General features: G+C 39.3%; 1 protein-coding gene and 1 long non-coding RNA gene across 4 annotated transcripts in view; both read right to left on the reverse strand.

Annotated features, from left to right (window-relative positions):
* Positions 1-1,855: 1,855 nt before the first annotated feature.
* On the reverse strand, positions 1,856-8,077 carry LOC131232459 (uncharacterized). 3 transcript variants are annotated; one of them, XR_009164854.1, is made up of 3 exons: positions 6,662-8,077; positions 3,200-3,584; positions 1,856-2,791 (listed from the first exon to the last, which is right to left on the reverse strand). It is a non-coding gene; the product is annotated as an uncharacterized LOC131232459 (long non-coding RNA). The 3 variants fall into 3 exon arrangements; XR_009164855.1 differs by having other exon boundaries at positions 1,856-2,794; XR_009164856.1 differs by having other exon boundaries at positions 6,658-8,077.
* The window catches only part of LOC131232419 (uncharacterized), a gene marked incomplete at its 3' end in the record, with an annotated part of 37,291 nt that continues 26,842 nt past the window's right edge, over positions 8,078-18,526 (reverse strand). The window contains exons 5-9 of the mRNA XM_058228640.1: positions 16,696-16,934; positions 14,668-14,754; positions 12,286-12,385; positions 8,913-9,126; positions 8,078-8,811 (exon numbers count right to left, since the gene is read on the reverse strand). Of these exons, the coding sequence (XP_058084623.1) occupies positions 8,078-8,811; positions 8,913-9,126; positions 12,286-12,385; positions 14,668-14,754; positions 16,696-16,934 (1,374 nt within the window). The remainder of the gene's footprint in view (positions 8,812-8,912; positions 9,127-12,285; positions 12,386-14,667; positions 14,755-16,695; positions 16,935-18,526) is intronic.

The raw sequence follows: 18,526 nt of genomic DNA on the forward strand, positions 1-18,526 counted from the left end.
GTGTGCACGTGTGTGTGTGTGTGTGTGTCTATACACACACACACGCCGACCATCCAAACTGTTTCCCTCCTTCCTTGGACATCCACACCATAAAATTAGATGACCTTTCCATATTGCACCATGGGCCTAAAATCAGGCCAATCCATGACTTAGTTGGGCCACACCATGGGCAACAATTGAGAGTAGATGCCCATCCATTGAAACCTTCTTTATTGTTTATAAGGTCCACTGAGATGTGGTATAGGCGTACATCCAACCTATCCACTGTGTGTGCCATTTGGATAACAGGTCACACTAAATTTCAAGGCCCCAACAAATGCGTTTAGGCATGATTTCACATGGGATTGTGGAGCCCACCTAAGTTCCAGATGCAGCTAATTTTTTGCGACATCCCATAACCTAGAGGGGAGCCACCAAATGCTGTGTGGATGTCCAGCACACATCACAGTGGGGCCTACAAAGATCGACCTCATGGGAGCTCCCATGAGGTCGACCTCATAAAACCATTTCTTATGTGTGTCGTCCCCACCTTCATGAGGACATTAGCAATGTCTCCGGATTTGAACCATCCATTCTTTCATACAACTAGGGCCTAGCCATGGTGCAAAAATACACCAACTAGAGGATTCGTAAGCGTTCGATCAATAGCATGGTAAATGAACAATCAAGATTGAGTGGATAAATGAAATAGGTTTAATCATCACCTTGAACCATCCATCATATAGATCCCACTTTCTGGTTTGATGATCCAAACTATGCAATCTATGGCTTGAAAAAATAGATGGTTGTGACAAATGGTACTCATCCATATGGTTAGAATCATCCTATCAGCTCACAAATACACCAACTAGAGGATCGTAAGCGTTCGATCAATAGCATGGAAAATGAACAATCAAGATTGAGTGGATAAATGAAATAGGTTCAATCACCACCTTGAACCATCCATCCTATAGATCCCACTTTCTGGTTTGATGATCCAAACTATGCAATCTATGGCTTTAAGAAATAGATGGTTGTGACAAATGGTCCTCATCCATATGGTTAGAATCATCCTGTCAGCTTGATTCTTGCACCATGGCTAGCTCCCAATGGTAATGTTGAATGGTCCCAATTGATGATTGGGGTCCCACATGTCAGACCTTCATGGGGACATTGACAATGTCCCCAAACCTTTTAAATGGCACAGGGCTTGACGTATCTCAATCTGAACCATTCATTCATTCAAACAACTAGGAGCAAGCCACGGTGCAAGAATCACGCCGATCAAATGATCCAAACCCCTTAAATGGGACCAATTTGTTACAAGCAAGAAATACATCCCTCTCCCTCTGGCTTGACTTATCTCAATCTGAACCACTCATTCAAACCAGGATCAAGCTATGGTGCAAGAATCACGCTGATCACACGATCCAAACCCATTAAATGGGACCAATTTGTTACAATCTCTCTCTCTCTCTCTCTAACACGCATGCAAAAACAAAGGGTACCAACTCCATCCCATCAGATAACTTCCAACTTGACTAAATGCGACATTCAAACCTTCTAAGGTTTGCTTCACCATGCCGATCAACTAGTGCAAAAATCAACCCCATCCACTCATTAGGTGGACCACACCATAGAAAACAATTTATAGCCAATGATAAATGGTAAAATACAATTTTGGTCCACTCAATGGGTGGATGTGGCTGATTTTTGCTCAAGGTGATCCTCATGATGGGGCCAGCCTATTGGGTGGGTTGGACTCGCATAGACAAGTTCCCTCCCCAACTTTCAAATAGCACATAGAGTGACCTATTGTCGATCCAAAGCATTCACTCATTCATACAACTAGGAGCAAGCCATTTTGCAAAAATCATGCCAATCAGGTGAGCTTAAGCTTCCGATTACTGAGATGAAAATGAACAGTCACGATTGTCCAGAGAAACAAAATATGTCCAATCATCATCTTGAAATATCTAGTAGATAGATCCCACTTGGTATTGCTTATGATTCTATGTAACGTAACTTTGCATTTCTTATGATTCAATGGAATGTATGTACCTCGGTATGGTAGCATCACCATCACGGAACCCACACATTTTAAACACATCCAACAGCTGCTATGCTGTGGCTCCATTTCAAGACGCCCAAAAATTTTGTCGAATTCCTTCAACTTGATGGATTTGGAACAGGAAAATGACTTAACTGTGCAAACTGTTTGTCAGGCTAGTAAACCTCTTCATAACTGATAAAAAATCTTTTATCAATCTGTTTCAAGATAACCCATATGCTCAATGCTCAAATCATTTGCCTCATGCCAAGAATTTACTTGAGCACCTGCATCACTGAGATATTAACATGAGCATCTTTAAATCTCCAAAGCTTCAACCCAGGTGTGTTGGCATTATCCTTTACAAGATGCACTCTTTTCACCATTCCACTTCCTACATAACCAGCTCCTTGCACCATTCAAGGCAGTCAACTTTTTAAGCAAATGGCACATGTTTCACTAGTAGATCAGGGCCATGAACACCCAATTCCACAGAACAGTTATCCGGCTGGCTAATAATGTTAAATTTCACTGCCATAGCTAGTAAGTTGACTCAGAATCACAGATCACATGTAGAAGAAGGAAGCAAGTTCATGCACATGCCTATTCCCAGCCTCCCTGTGAAGTTCAGGCACACGCCTATTCCCAGCTTCCCTGGTTAGTTGCTTAAGTCTGTATGGTTGGAGAAGATTTGGTAAATGATGAAACTTTATTAACTTCCACACTGCATGATAGCTAATCCAAGCAATAACCTCTCCCTGCCTGCTGAAAACATCATTTAAAGCAAATATGATTGAAGAATATAGTTGATCAAAACCAAAAATAAAAAATAAAATCAAACGCACGCAAGGTGTGATAATGTGTATATATATCATGGTATTCCAAATCGGTTAAGTAACGACCGTTACGTAACAGTAACGGTCATAACCGTTACGCATTACCGGGTCAAAACGGCCGTTACAGAAAAACGTGCCGTAATAGACCCGTAACGGTCCCGTAACGGTCCAGGAAGTACATTTTTCAAAAACTAAAAAATGGCCATAACGGCCAATACGGGGGCTGTAACGGCCGTTATGGCCCGTATCATAACAGTAAAGGTGGTGGCCGTTACGGCCACCGTTACTGTTACGGAACACCTTGATATATATATATATACACACACACACACACCTTGGAATGTTGTTTCCCTTCTTCACCTTCGCCATTAATTATTCCTATTCAACATTAATGAGGAGATTAAGCAACCTAAGCCGCTTAGATCATAGGAAATGACACGTGCGCAAGCATCGCCACTGTAATGCTTAAGAAAACTGGATTCAAAAGGCATCGTGTTCTTTTGTACCCTGGATTCTCTGAGAGGTGCCATCGACCTTCTGGTTTCTACTTGTGCATGTGCCTGCACAGAGATGCACTCCACAAAATCAGAGTAAGAAGCATGACAAAGCTTCCAACTCCAGATCCTCATCTTCTTCTCAAAACACATGCATAACCCACTTGTTGCAGTATGTTGCTTTTCGCCAATCAATCCAAGATGCACTAGGCAGGATAAATTTTGCTGTATTAACAACAGTGAGCAGTAGAAGTCAGTCAACAAGACAGATTCTAACCTAGAGAAACAGAACAGGAAAATGGTAGAAGCACTAGCTTGCAGGAAAAAAAGGGGTTTATCTATGTATGCAATTAGTACAAGGTGGTAACATATTCAGTAAACATTAAATGTTTGCCTAAAACAACATGTAAAGTTTAACTATACACCCACCTACCAGTAGTAGATTGCAAATCATAAGCAATGTTCACATTATCAGTGCGGTAAGATTTGTTTAAAGAGTCTCCCACTTGTTAGATGAGCTGGTGGAGACTGGAAACAGTGTAGTGTGTGAATGATCCAGGGTTCAAACCCTGGTAGTGTTACCTTTCAAAAAAAGAAGAAGATATGTTAAAGAGTTAAACGCCTCTAAGCAAGATTTTTTAATACTTGTTTAAAGAGTGAAACGCCTCTAAGCAAGATTTTTTTATACTTGTTTGACATGGATGAATGAATCCATTAGTCATAATGGTTGGAAATAGGGCTGTTCATGAGTCAAGTAGCTCGAAAAGCTCGCTCGACTCGGCTTGAATGGCTGATTCGAGCCAAGCCAAGCTAATTATTTGAAGCTCGAGTTGAGTTCAAGCCAAGTTCGACTAGGGGGCATTTCAACTCGACTCGACTCGAAGCTCGAACTCGAGCTTGACTCGGCTCGATTAATAAATATATTAAATATTTTAAATATATGTATATATATATATATATATATATATATATATATATATATATATATATATATATATATATATATTAATATCAGTTTTAAGTTTAAACTTAAAAATAAAAAAAATAAAAAAAAACCCTACAGTCTCTACTCGACCGCACGCACCCCCTTCCCTTTCCCTTTTTTCTCTTTCTTTGCCCATTGCCAGCCGCACGCCCACCCCGACCACCACCACTAGTTTTCATTTCGGCTCCACAGTAGTATGATTTCAATCTCTTGAGATCTACTTCTTAGGCGAGAAACTCAAGAAATTCGAGATGGGTTCTTCTCAGATTTGTTAAAGCTTCAAGGAAATCCAATGATCTAATTGGCTAGAGCTCTTTACTTGGATTTCTGATCTGTGTTCTGCTCTGTTTCTTTTCTAGTACTTGGATTTCTGCTAGTGGAAGAAGATCAAGAATAGATCGATTCTTATAGGTTTCCTCATCCAATTCAAAGCTTTGTTTGGTTTTTTCATCGGGTTTTGCTTTGATTCTCTTAAGATTTTTGAATTTTTCATCAATGGAGGAGGATCAAGAATAGAATCATTATTCTCTCACCCAACAAGCTCGAGCTCGACTCGAGGTAAACTAGACTCGACTCGAACTCGACTCGACAGCTTTGGCAAACAAGCCAAGCTTCAATGTTGAGTTCGAGTACATCATGGACAAGCCAAGCCAAGCTTGGCCCACCTCGACTCGACTTGGCTCGATGCCCACCTCTAGTTGGAAAACTAAACATGGTTCCAACCAAAGCTTAGGCCAAACAAATCTAATTCAACCTGGATGAGTGTGTGTGTACGTGCGCGCGTGCGTGTGTGATTAGGAGGGTAGCTAATGCTCACGTGGGAAAATACACTGAGATAGACCCTAACCCTTACATTTTACATTAAGGGGCTGTTTGATTTTCTAATTCCAACTGTAATTCAGCATGAATAAGTAATAAATTAATAATTATGTACTTTTGTAATTCTGGCTAGCTTCCCAAGGTGACGTTGACAGCACCTCTTTAATAGCATTCTATCACGTAACCCAAGGAAAAACGTTAAAACTGTGGGGCCCACCGTGATGTATGTGTCTTATCTACACTGCTCAACCCTTTTGCCAGCTCATTTTAGGGCATGAGTTGAAAAATGAGGCAAATCCAAAGCTCAAGTGAACCACACCACAGGAAACAGTGGGAATTGAATGCCTACCGTTGAAAACTTCTTGGGGGCCCTAGAAGTTTTGGATCAAGCTGATATTTTTGTTTTCCCTTTATCCATGACTGTGTGACCTTATGAACAGGTTGGATGACAAATAAACATCAATGTGGGCCCTAGGAAGGAGACAACTTTCAACGGTGGACGTCTTTAGGACCACTATTTCTTGAGGTGTGGTCCACTTAAGATTTGGATGTACCTCAATTTTGGGCTCATGCCCTAAAATGTGCTGGTAAAACAGATAGACGGTGCAGATAAGTCACATACATCATGGTGGGGCCCACATTTAAATCAGTGCTACCAAGGTCCTTTCTAGACCCATTTCGAGGTGAAAAGCATTGCCCATTTCCATCTCTTGCAAACGGATGGAGGAAGTATTTTATTTTATTTGGAGCAAATGGGTGGAGGAAGTCATTATTACATATTTACCTTTATTTACCAAGGTAAATTGAAAATCAAACAGCCCCTAAAGAAAGTGCAATTACTGCCATTAAGGATGGTAACAGCAAATTAGAGTATAAACCAAATCACTGTTAAATAGGTTGTACAAAGGTCCTAAAATTTTATGGAAGCCAAGTGCTTGCTTTGTTTCTGATTCTCTGAATGAATTCAGAGGAAGAACATCGGTAAATTTGAATTATATGATCAATCACATGGTCAAGTACATACACAATATACCTAAGAGCTCACACACAACGGCACATGAGAACAGGCATGCTTAACTTATCTGTGTACGAAAAATAAATTAAAAAATAAAAAAAAGGTAGTATAATTGTATGGAGACATAGGCCTCACTGGTTGTTCCAACTGTAATGCATCATTCACAATCACAAGCTCTACTAACAGATGGTTCAGCAGATTGAAATGACAGAGAATGTTATATCAGGAAAGTTGATTATTACATGAAGTTTGTCATGGGAGTGGTGTCTTCCCTATTTAGTTTTCAACTGAAATACATTTTCAGAGGAACCATGTAAACGCTAGATTGACCTTTCCAATGGATAATATGCTCAATCACATGGTTATGAACACACACACACACAAACACACACACACACACACACACACACACACACACACACACACACACACAAAAAACAGGCATACTACGCGTGTTAGGATAAAACAAGGCAGTAGACTTACATGGATATTAGGCACACTGGTGGTTCCCTCCTGTAATTGTACTGCATCACCCACAAGCAAAAGCTCAAGCAACAGATGTTCAGCAGATTGAAATAACAGAATTGCATATGCCCATGAAGTCCATTATGGGAGCGATGTCTTCAATATTGAGTTTTCAACTGAAAATGTGTTTGCAGTAACTGACTATTGGTAATGCTACACCGACCTTTCCAACGGCATGAATGTGTTTGCAGTAGCTGACTATTGGTAATGCTATACTGACCTTTCCAATGGCATGAATGTGTTTGCAGCAACTGACTATTGGTAACGCTACACTGACCTTTCCAACGGCATGAATGTGTTTGCAGTAACTGACTATTGGTAACGCTACACTGACCTTTCCAATGGCATGAATGGTGGAGCAACTAAGTCATTATCAAAAATAATATGCTCTGCAGAAGCATGGACGGGAACAACACATGGCCTGTCCTGATCTAGTTATCATCTCAGAAATATCACATGCATGGCCCCCTCCAGATGAGACAATCCACACTAGAAACAAACCTTGGCAAGTTCTATAGATACTCAGAATTACACTGAACTGCATCCATACCTGCAGCTTGCAAGTTAGACACTAAGGCACAACATCTGGAGATTTAGTGATCACCACAGCTATGTGGCATAAGGAATTGTCAGCAAAAGCAGAGAAATCCAGTTCAACAGCAGCAACTTCACCTTTTATTTTATGAAGTGTACCCTCATTCGAAGTATGAAGAAGATCCTACTCAATCGAAGTCACGGCAGATTTATTTGTCACAGGTGAACCATGCTGAACAACTGAAGCCACATGCACTGGATTTCAGTGACTCATAGTTACAATGAACATTACCACTCCCACCAGAAATCTGTTGCTGAGCCCCCAGGGGATCAGTAGTAATCTCAGCAATAGCAGTGTACAGAAACCTTGCCAAAAGCATGGTCATTCAGCTCAACTCATCTACTCCCAACACCTATCTCATACATATCTGGAACAGTTCCTCTCTTGTGAGGGTTACATTCAGCAGGGAAAAGCACAAGAGATTCTTTTAGCACCTCATTCGCGTTGTGAGAAACCGCACTAGAATCAGAGAGGAGACATATCAGAAGAAGAGCCAAGAGACTTGACCAGCAACTCAAAACTCGACTCAGAAGCTGCTTTTAAAGATTCACCAACCACTGCCTCGAAAGTACAGCATACCGAATCACTGCCCAAATCACGAGAATTATGTTTGACAGCAGGAAAATCATTGTTTACTTAAACAGTAGCATGCACTGCTCCACTAAAACTCAAGTTGTTCCATCAGAAGAACAAATGAGAGATTTGTGGGCCACATCCAGCATATCAGGATGAGTTGTATCATCAGTAGGAAGGGAAAGGGCTGAAGCAGAAGCAGAAGCAGAAGCAGAAGCAGCCTCAGAGACCTTTTGCACCAACTCGAGCTGATCTTGCAAAATCTCACCAGAAGCTTGAAATTTATATGCAGAAGCAGCATCGAGGAATTGAGTAGTATCTGGACTAATTTTATGATGCACGGCTCTCTCACCAGAAGCTTGAAATTTATATGCAGGAGCAGCATCCTGGAATTGAGTAGTATGTGGACTAATTTTATGATGCAAGGCTCTCTCACCAGAAGCTTGAAAGTTCTCAGAAGCATCATCCAGGGAGCAAGTGACAATTTCAGCAGTGGTGTGCCAAGATCCTTCACCTAAACCATAGCCATTAGGCAAGGCAGCATCTTCAACTTTTCCCTCATCAGTATCATGTACCATGCTCTTACCAGAGACGAGAGATTGATTTTCCCCATCAGGGCTACCATGATAAACATCATCAGTCTGAAGGAGAAAAGCCACATCAGGAGCAGACTCTGGAGACTTTTCCTGTGGCTTGGATGTAGAGCATACAGTTCCATCAGCTTGAAGATTAGATTCAGGAGCTTCATGAGTATTAACTGGGGAATCATGACAAGCACGAAGACTAGGTGCGTCAACAGCAGCAGCTCTGTCTTCTAGATCATTCAACTGATTGGGAATATCACCATCACAAGCATGAACGTCAAGCCCTGTAAAAGAAGCCACACTTGCCACCTCAGGTGCATCACGATTATTGTTTTTTAGTTGAATGGTCTCCACAGCTAACAGACACAGCCACACCAAAAAATTAAAAATAAAAATAAAGACAGGTAGTAATGATGAGAATTGATGAAATTATAATAAATATAATATGGGATATTACCTGCACTAGCAGTCGTATTTCCTTTGGTGAAATCATGCTTTAGCAAAGCTTTCTGTAACATATCCGTACTTGGGAATACCACCAGATTCATAGACCTCAATTCTTGCCTGTGTGATTCCTTGAGAGGCTTAAAGTCAAAAACTGTAGTCCATGTATGCATGAGTTCTGAAATAGCTGGTATGATCAGTTTCTCAACATTGAGGGAGCAGAGTGCCTGCAAATAGGATCAATGCAACAATTATTGTCAAAAGGAGAAAAAAAACAAATCTAGAAAGATGAAGAAGAAAGTGCAAATGTATCTCTACCATTCAGCAAACTATAACATGAATGGAAGAAACAGAAGCATAAATTGACCAAACAAGGACAATCATCACATCTCAAGCATTCATTAAATCATTAATTGTAGACTGCATATCAGACCCATGAAATCATCATCATCATAATCTAAGCATTATCCCATCTAATTGTTGTCTACTTCATGATTCCGATTCTGGCATTCCACTCTATCAAGGGCCATAACTTCGATTAGACCATAGGTCATCAATTTCTTTCTTACTACCTCCACCCACGTCAGGCCTTCCCCTTGCCCTTTTAGAGCCTTCAACTTGTACCAACTCCAAGTAGCAGAATTCTTGGTCTCCATTTAACATGACCAAACAATCTGCCCAACTCATTGAAGGAATGCCTTTGGAGAGAAAAACCAACATAGATCACTCCTGTATATCAAAATAGATTTGTTTTTTGTTTGTTTGTCTTTTTTTTTTTTTTTTTTAGGGGGGTGGGGGTTGGGGGGGATCCCAAATGTGTTCTGATCTTGGAATCTAGCAAACCAAACACATCTCCATTCCATCGATCAGTTTGATAGGATGGCCGTGGTGTTCTGATCTCAGAGCTATTCAACAAGATCATCTGCAGGACGGGGCCTGACTCCATGACCCCAGACGTGAAAGAATCGCTGACGAAGAATCTCCCAAACAGTAAGATCGTCATGGGAAGGGCTAAACACGGAATCTATGATGGAAAACACATCAAAACAGGATAGAGCAACAGAATCAGAATCAGAAAATGTATATAGAAGAGAATCCGAGAGAAAAGATCAGATTGAAATGTACTGACCTGGAAATCTAGGGTTGATGGGCTCAAGCCGAGCACAGGCCTATGTTGAACAATGCAGGCCAGGCTTGGACAGAGCTTGGCCTAGCCCTAACCCTGCTGTTGACACCCTAGTAATGGGCTCTAATTTATCAAATCATGTTTGATTTATAATTATAGCCCATTTGAAAGAAAGGTCCGATACATCATCATATACATGTTCCAAATACAAAGAAATGATAGATTCTTGAGTATCTCATTGTTTCCCTTCTTTTGATACATTTACTTAATTCCTTGGCTTTAAAAAATCAATTGATACAAGCCGACATTGTTTGATACAGGCCAATACCAATACGTGATGCCCGTATCGTATTGTTTTTTCAACCAGGCTGATATGCCCCCAATACCGCTATCCAAAACCATGTCCTTAAACCTCCTACGAAGTGCACTAAAGCACAACTCTACAAGGATGTTCTTCTTCTTCTACTTTCTTTTTTTTCAGTCCCAGTAAAGGGGAGGGGAGGAGGTGGAGTTCAGCAGACCCTTTCTTTCTTTTTCTTTTTCTTTTTGAATGGTAGCAGACTATCAATTCATTCTTGCAATCTTACAGCATCGTTTCAACTTCAACAGAATCACCACCTTCTAGCCCTAATGCTATCCAAAAAAAATCCCGCCTCTGGCAGCTCACACATATCCACTTGCAAGGAACTATAAGATATGGGTAGAGAAGCGACGAGAGATGCAAACCATTCAAGCCATCAATGAAATATAAGATATGGGTAAAGAAATATAACATATTCAAACTTTTTTTTTTATATAGTTCACAAAAGTACTTTTAAATCATATTGGCTGTCATATATTTGGTTCTTGAGCCAAACTTTGGACAATATGTATTCATTTCACAGTTGTATTAAACCAGATCTCCTGACCAAGCAAACAAATTTTTTTTTTTTTTTGAAGGGTGACCAAGCAAACTTTGTTGAATTTAGGAGTAGGGAATTTTGCACAATCCAAACCAATGAACTCATAACCAGTGAAGAGAGATCAATATAATCAGCACACAGGATGATCCAGTGAATCTGATAGCTATGTGTGAGATGCCCCTATCGATTGTTGAATGCTCTGGCCAGATGCAGTTCCAAAAGCTGGTTTCAATAGGTAGATTGAAGCAGCGTCTGACCACAGTGACCATACCCTTCAAGCAACCAGATGTAGTGAAAGGCTGCAGAGTCCCTTTCCTCAATCCAGGTAAGGGACATAATTTACTAACAATGGATAACTGAAAGTTATAGTAGATTAGTAAAACAAATACATAGACCAATAACTTTTGAATTTACTTGGGGACATGAAGCTATCAAGCTTGAAAATAATAAAATGGAGGTCCAGGATAGGTGAATAGCTGAAATTAGAAGAGCAACAAACAGGTGGAGAGCAGACTGAATATACTTTACTGTTAAGCCAGGCAGAGAATCTGGAGATAGGCAAATGGAAGGATGTAAAACCAATAAGAACCAGCCAAGAAAACCAGTGTTTTAAATAGCTACGCTATGTAGCGTGTAGCTTATGCTATGTAGCGTAGCTTAGCCTTAACGTTACATAGCTCATGAAAATAGCTTAAGTCGCATAATTTGTCTACGCTATATGGTAATTTGCATACGCTTCACGCTTCATAGACTATGCTATATGCTACATAGCTCACATTACAAGTTATTTTTCACTACAACCTTAATTAAAATCAAGTAATGTTTTCAATGATTTTGTTACGTTTCTCAATTTTCAATAAAAATTAGTTAATCTTTTCAATGCTTTTAGTAAAATAATATAAGTAACAATATCAAATCAGTTTTGTTGCTCTTTCTTTACCTTTATACTTAATCATTGCCCTTTCCTATTAATTTATGTTGCGTTGAATTGCACCACATATCATGATTTTTTTTTGTTGAAATTCACTATTAATCAGCCTAATTTGGTGCACAACATCATGAATTCGGTGCAACCAAGGACAACCTTGATTAAAAGTATGGTAGTGTGTAGCTTACGCTACAAGCTTCAGAGGGGTGAATGCTACGCTACACGCTATTCACTATTTAAAACACGGAAGAAAATAACTACACAATCTTAAATCTGCTCACAGTGAGTTTATTAAGATAAATTGGAAGTTCAGCAGAAGTTTTAAACATACTTAAACAGCGATAGGACCTTGACATGAAAAAAAAAAAAACACTTATTCAAAGTAATCATCAATAAATAATAATAATAATAATAACTCTATACAATTTACCGATTCTATTGCATTGAGAAGTCGACGGCACATCCCTTGACGCCTATACATATGACGCGTCCCAATGAACGGCATCTCTGCAAGCCTGGTTCCATGGATCCTATTTACAAAGGGTAACCATCAAAAAGTCATGGAAGTGTTAAATTTGGTTAAGATAAAAGGAGCAGATTGTACATTTCCAGATCTGACAGCACGGCATAGAAGAGGATCTGGAGTAACAGTAATAAACAGAACTATTGTCTCAAAGGAGGCATAATGCAAGGTATCGAGCACTGCATGATATATATATATATATATATATATATATAGTAGCGCTCGTAGCATACCAAATAGCGTAACTACGCTGCGTTTTTTTTTTTTTTTTTAAAGCACTGTTTATAACAAAGAAAAAAAAAAAAAAAAAAACAATCGAACAGGGTATTCGAAACCCCTTGGAAACCTAAGCCAAACGCAACTTCCTCTCCCCCTCTTCAATTTTGCGATCCAAAAGCCCATCAAAGGGGCTTCTTTGGCTGATTGTTGGAGACTACAAGGAGGTCCATTTGGTGCAGTTTCATGATCATTGGAGAAGAAGTGACGGAGAAATCAGATTTCCCCAATTCCGGTTCCGGTCGGCTGTGGAGCTTCAAATTTTAGAGTTTTCATTAATTGAATCTCATATTGAGACAACAATAGGTACGCTCGTTCTTCTTCTTTTTTCTTTTTCTTTTTTTGAATTTTTTTCGATGTACAATGAAAATAACTTGTTATTTTGAGTTTTTTTTTTCTCATTTTTTCCTTTTTAAAATGCCGGTTACTATGTGTTTTTTCGTTCTTTATCATTTTTTTCATATCTTTTTCAATCTCTCTATGGATATGGATTGTTTTTTGTGGTATGGCCCACATGGGGCCCATTGAGGTGTGTGAAGGGGTGGATTTGCATTGTTTTCCCATGTGCATTTCTGAGGAATGTGACATTTGTAATGTACTTGATGCTCTTAACTGTGGGATTTTTATTTTGAAGAATGTGACATATATATTTGCTTTTTTCTTACTATTTATCATATATATTTTTTTAAAATAAAAAAATAAAAAATAGAAGTATCGTGTAGCTTACGCTACACGCTACTGCTATTTAAAACACTGGTATATATATATATATATATATGGGAAAAGGTACCATGCGCTCGACCTCACGAGTCCGTCCCGTGAGGTCGAGCTGTGTGGGCCCCACCGTGATGCAGTTCGAACATCTACCCCATCAGTTAGATGCACCATTCCATCGTGGGCCTAGGTCTCAAAAATCAAGTCAATCCGTGACTTGTGTGGGCCACACCACATACAGAAGTGGGGAGGGGCCATGCACCATTAAAACATTCATAATCATTTTTTGGGCCCACCGAGATGTGGTTTGCAAATCCAGCCCATCCATTATGTGTGTCCCACTTGGATAAGGGTTTAGATCAAGTTTCAGCAGCATTCAAAACTCAAGTGGGCCCCACCAAGTGCTTTTATATGTTTTAACGGTGTCTTCACATGATTTTAGATGGTATGGCCCACCTGAGTTCCGTATACGGCTGATTTTTGGCATATCCCATAATTTAGAGGGGACCCATCAAATGCACGGTGTTGATGGTTGACACGCATCACGGTGGGGCCCACACGCTCGACCTCACGGGAGCTTATCGTGAGGTCGAGCGCATAGTACCTTTTCCCTATATATATATATATATATATAAAAGACAAACAGAACTTAAGGAGAAAGAAAAAAGTAGGGATTCATCAGGTAACATAATAATTTCTCAACTAAAATAAGACAGTTGGGGAAAAGGAAAGCATATGGGAAACATGATTGCTAAACACAAGAACTATTGACTGAAGGGAAACATCATGCAAGACCACTGCATCGAAAAAAAGAAGACAAATAGCGACTAAGGAGAAAAAGAGTAAGTAGGCATTCATTAGGTAAAAAGACAGTTGGAGAAAGGAAAGCGTATGGGAAACATGATACTGAGGGAAGAATTCATAAATAACCAGTTCCACAGATGATAAACACAAATAACGAACTAATTCCAAATAAGAAAGTTTCCTGGATTTCAAAGAACATTTGTTTGTCTCTATTGTAACAAACAGCATTTTCTCTTCTAAAACCCACTCACAAATGTAAATTGTGGTTTCTTCAGCATGAAGCGATTACAATACTTGCAGTAGGATATAAAACAAGCCAATTTGTTTCCATAGCCAACAATGATTTATTCTCATTCTAACATTTCTTTCAAACAACCAATTCCAATTCCAATTCCAGTATTTTGAGCTGCAATTAGTAGACACTTTTCAGCAATGATGCAGACCCTAAGCCACAAGCACAAATACACAGATCACCGTGTTAATGAGGATCGCTACCTGATGGAAGCTGCCGAAATAATTTCATCGCCCTTCTCCAAAATGGCAGTATAGAAACCACTATAACTCAGCCGATTAAAGTTTGATCTACAAATGAAAGGAAATAATCAATTGCAAAATCCACAGAAATTTTTATCTATTCAATGATCCCTCATGCCTGCAAGCTAGACAAAGCAAAGGTTCACTAATCACTGGCAAACAAAATACTATCAGAATGAATGTATTAATGAGAAAAACCACTGCATTAATTAAAAAAAACCACTGGCATCAAATGTAGGCATTAATGAGAAACACGACAAATATAGTCTAATATATCAAGAGTTAGTAGAACAAAATAAACACATACTGAATTGAATTCAGCTATTCCTTTAATATAATAAGAAGTACAATAAATAAATAATAACTTCCACACATTCCAACCGTGATGTGTTATGGACATCCATCCCATTAATCAGATGCACTCTTCCATGGTAAGCCATGGGCCTAAAAATCAAGCCAATCCATGACTTAGGTGGGCGACACCGCAGACAACAGTTGAGAGTGGATGCCCGCCCATTGAAACCTTCCTGATTGTATATAGGGCCCAACGAGATATGGCTGAGACATCCAACACATCCATTGAGTGTCCCACTTCGATGAGGGGTCACACCAAATTTTAGGCCATCCCAAAACTCAGGTGGGCCTCACCAAGTGCTTTTAGATGTTTTAGGCATCATTTCCAATGGTCTCAGATGGTGCGGCCCACCTGAGTTCTAGATACGGCTGATTTTTAGCACATCCCATAACCTACAGAGGACCTACCAAATGCACGGATGTCCATCACACATCATGGTGAGACCCACAGAGCTTGACCTCATACTTACCCCACACACGTGCACGCGCATGCACACGTGCACACACACATCTATTGCTGATCTATAGACGAAGTGCCAAATTCAAACAATAAAACAGCATTCTCACTGTTTTGACCTGGAATCTCACCCGATTGCAATTTCTCCACCAACTCCGTATTTTGATGCACAAAAGAAGAAAAAACAAACAATAAAAGTGGAATCCACAAAAAGAGGGGATTTTGAGTGACTGGATTAGCTTTTGGTCTACTATATCCTCAAGGCATATATACATCCACGAGAGTTTGGATGAACCAATTTTAGCAACATCATTGATCAAGACAATTATAAAAGCCATATTTCATGAAATGTAATTGTATGCATAATGTGCATATAAACCTCGCATCGACAAGTAGGTGTAAGCTTATTTGTTAAGCTCATTTAATCATTGATTCTTCATCATTACCATTCATTGGTGAAAAGTACTTAAAAATAAAATTTTAAAAAAAGAAGAAGAAGAAGAAGAAGAAGAAGAAGCAACAGCTGGCGAAAATATATTCCTCTCAGAAATAGGATACTTTCATACAGTTCTTGACCTTGCCCAGAATAAAATGAGATCATTTCTATGTCAGAAGCTGTCCAAGAAAAACTGAGATATTTATATCAAGACATCACAGGTAACTCCAAGCAATGCTAGAAACAAACTATACAATGAAGTGAGCTGATCAGGTTCCCCAATAGAAGTATCACAATATTGTTTACAAACCCAAAAAAAAGAAAAAAGAAAAAAGGTGAGATCATCTCCTAGTATCTTCTATGCAAATCCTAAATGTATGCCTGTCCATGAGTTGTGCCATCAATTTCTAGATCAGCATTTTGAAACAGTTGCTGCCCGCCAAGACATCAACAAAACAAAACATGAACTGCAAGAAACCTGAGAGTAGTCCTTAAACCAACAACTTCAAATTTTCAAAACAAAAAGACAGGAGCATAAAAGCATATCTTCGTGAGGCGAATCATTGCATATGCAGCTATTTCTAACACCCATGCATCTAGATAGCACTGATGCAAATATTTACAAAGGATCACTGCAAGCAGCTAATCCTGATGTCTCATCAGCCCCAGTTTAGTCATACTGCTGCAACACCCAACAAAATATGTAGTGTTGATAATAGAACATATGTTTATGACTGCTTACCCACAATTGTAAAGAACATTTCGTATCATATTGAAACCACTCCTCTGGTCAATAATAGGGAAAAAACACTCATCCATAACAGCCAAGGCAACAGCAAGCTTGGAATTGCACTCAACCCTTTGAGCTAGTCTACAGGGAGATGCATCTGAGCCTTCATCAAAACGGCGAAGAAGAGTCCATGAAAATCCTGCTTCCAATTCATTTTTCACCCCAAGAAGTTTCTGCAGATGCTTGAAGAGCTGAAGATAACAACAAAAATTAAAGCACCATTCTAGGGGCAAAAGATAGAAGACATTTTTCTACTGGAACAATTTAGTTACACTTAAATCATCACATGGTGAAGATTTCAGCCTTCTACAAAATTAAGATGCTTACTAAGAAGAGAGAGCATAATATTTAGCAGGATTAATCCTTTATTTTATTTTACTTTTGTAATTGATAAAAAGCAAAATACACTTTATTATTATTATTTTTTTAAAACAACCACCCTATAAATTGCCATTCAAGTGGCAACAGCTACAAGGTAGCAGCAACTTACTGAAATTTCAACAATCACAAGTCTAATCTTCCATCTTTTAGATGTCTATCGAAAAGACAAACAGCTTAAAATTAAGAAGTTGCAGTTAAAAAGATGCAAACTGCACACTACCAACACGACCTAGTTGCAGATCGCCTTTTTTTTTGGGGGGGTACATTAAAGAGATGTACCTGCTATGTCTGCTAATTGGTCCAGAATAGTGATGGTGCAGATCATGTATCAAGTTTCAGGCCCATTTGGGAACACGTTGATAAGCTACTTACTTGGCTAACACCAGCAAATCAGTAGCTTATGTGGTAAAAGTTAGGTGGTGTTTGGTAAACTGAAAAATATGGTCTGAAAACTTAAAAAGTGCTGAATTTTAGTATTTCCAAGTACTGAAAAATCTGTTTGGTAATTTATCTAAAAGCAGTCCTGATATCTAAAAATAATCTTCTTCTTTTTTTCACAAAAACTTGTTTGGTAAACACACACCCCAAATGTCTAAAAATTAGCACTTGTAATATTTGTCCCCGTTATCTCAGTTAATATCTTTTGTAGAGTATGAGATGAAACCTGGTATTGCCATGCTACCAAATTTATTATACCCATACCCAATTTACTGAATATTATTTTCCTTTTTGCAACCCCATGCAAGTCAGGTTCAGGTTCGGGTTAAGGTGGAGTCACTGACTCAATTGGAATGTGCAGTACTCGAGCCCATATGACAGCCCTGATTCTAATCTGGTTTCGGGTCACTAGTGATTGGACGATTATAATCATCCAGTTAGTGCCATGTAAATATGGACATTCAAAATTGTAGATGATGGAAGGTAGGTTCAGACATAAAAGTCTATGACCTTCGGATTGTTGCGTACCATAGACTAAGAGGGATCTTAATGAGTTTGTCGCACCTTGTAAATGATATGCATGGACCTCAATCGTAGCCGTCCAGATTGTAGACCTCGACAATCCTTATGATGACATCCACAGTAATAGGCGGTTGAAAGGTAGCGCATAATCCAATGATAGTTAATGTGATCAGTGTGTGGCAAACTTCGATGGTCTAGATCACTGAACGTGGCCCACTTTAAAAACTCAAAGGCGTAATGCCTCCAACAGACAACAAAACAGGAGAAGCTACATGACAAACATGGGACCAGAATCCTCTACAACACATGTTTTCAGTTTTGTGGCCCACCATGTCGTCGGTGTGACATCTGCACCGTCTGATGCATTGATGCATCAGGAGCGCTTTTTAATTCTAGCATCTGGGCAAAAAATTAGTCAGAGAATTGGGATGAGCCACACTAC

This window comes from Magnolia sinica, chromosome 18 (assembly GCF_029962835.1).
Source record: "Magnolia sinica isolate HGM2019 chromosome 18, MsV1, whole genome shotgun sequence".
Taxonomy (NCBI): domain Eukaryota; kingdom Viridiplantae; phylum Streptophyta; class Magnoliopsida; order Magnoliales; family Magnoliaceae; genus Magnolia; species Magnolia sinica.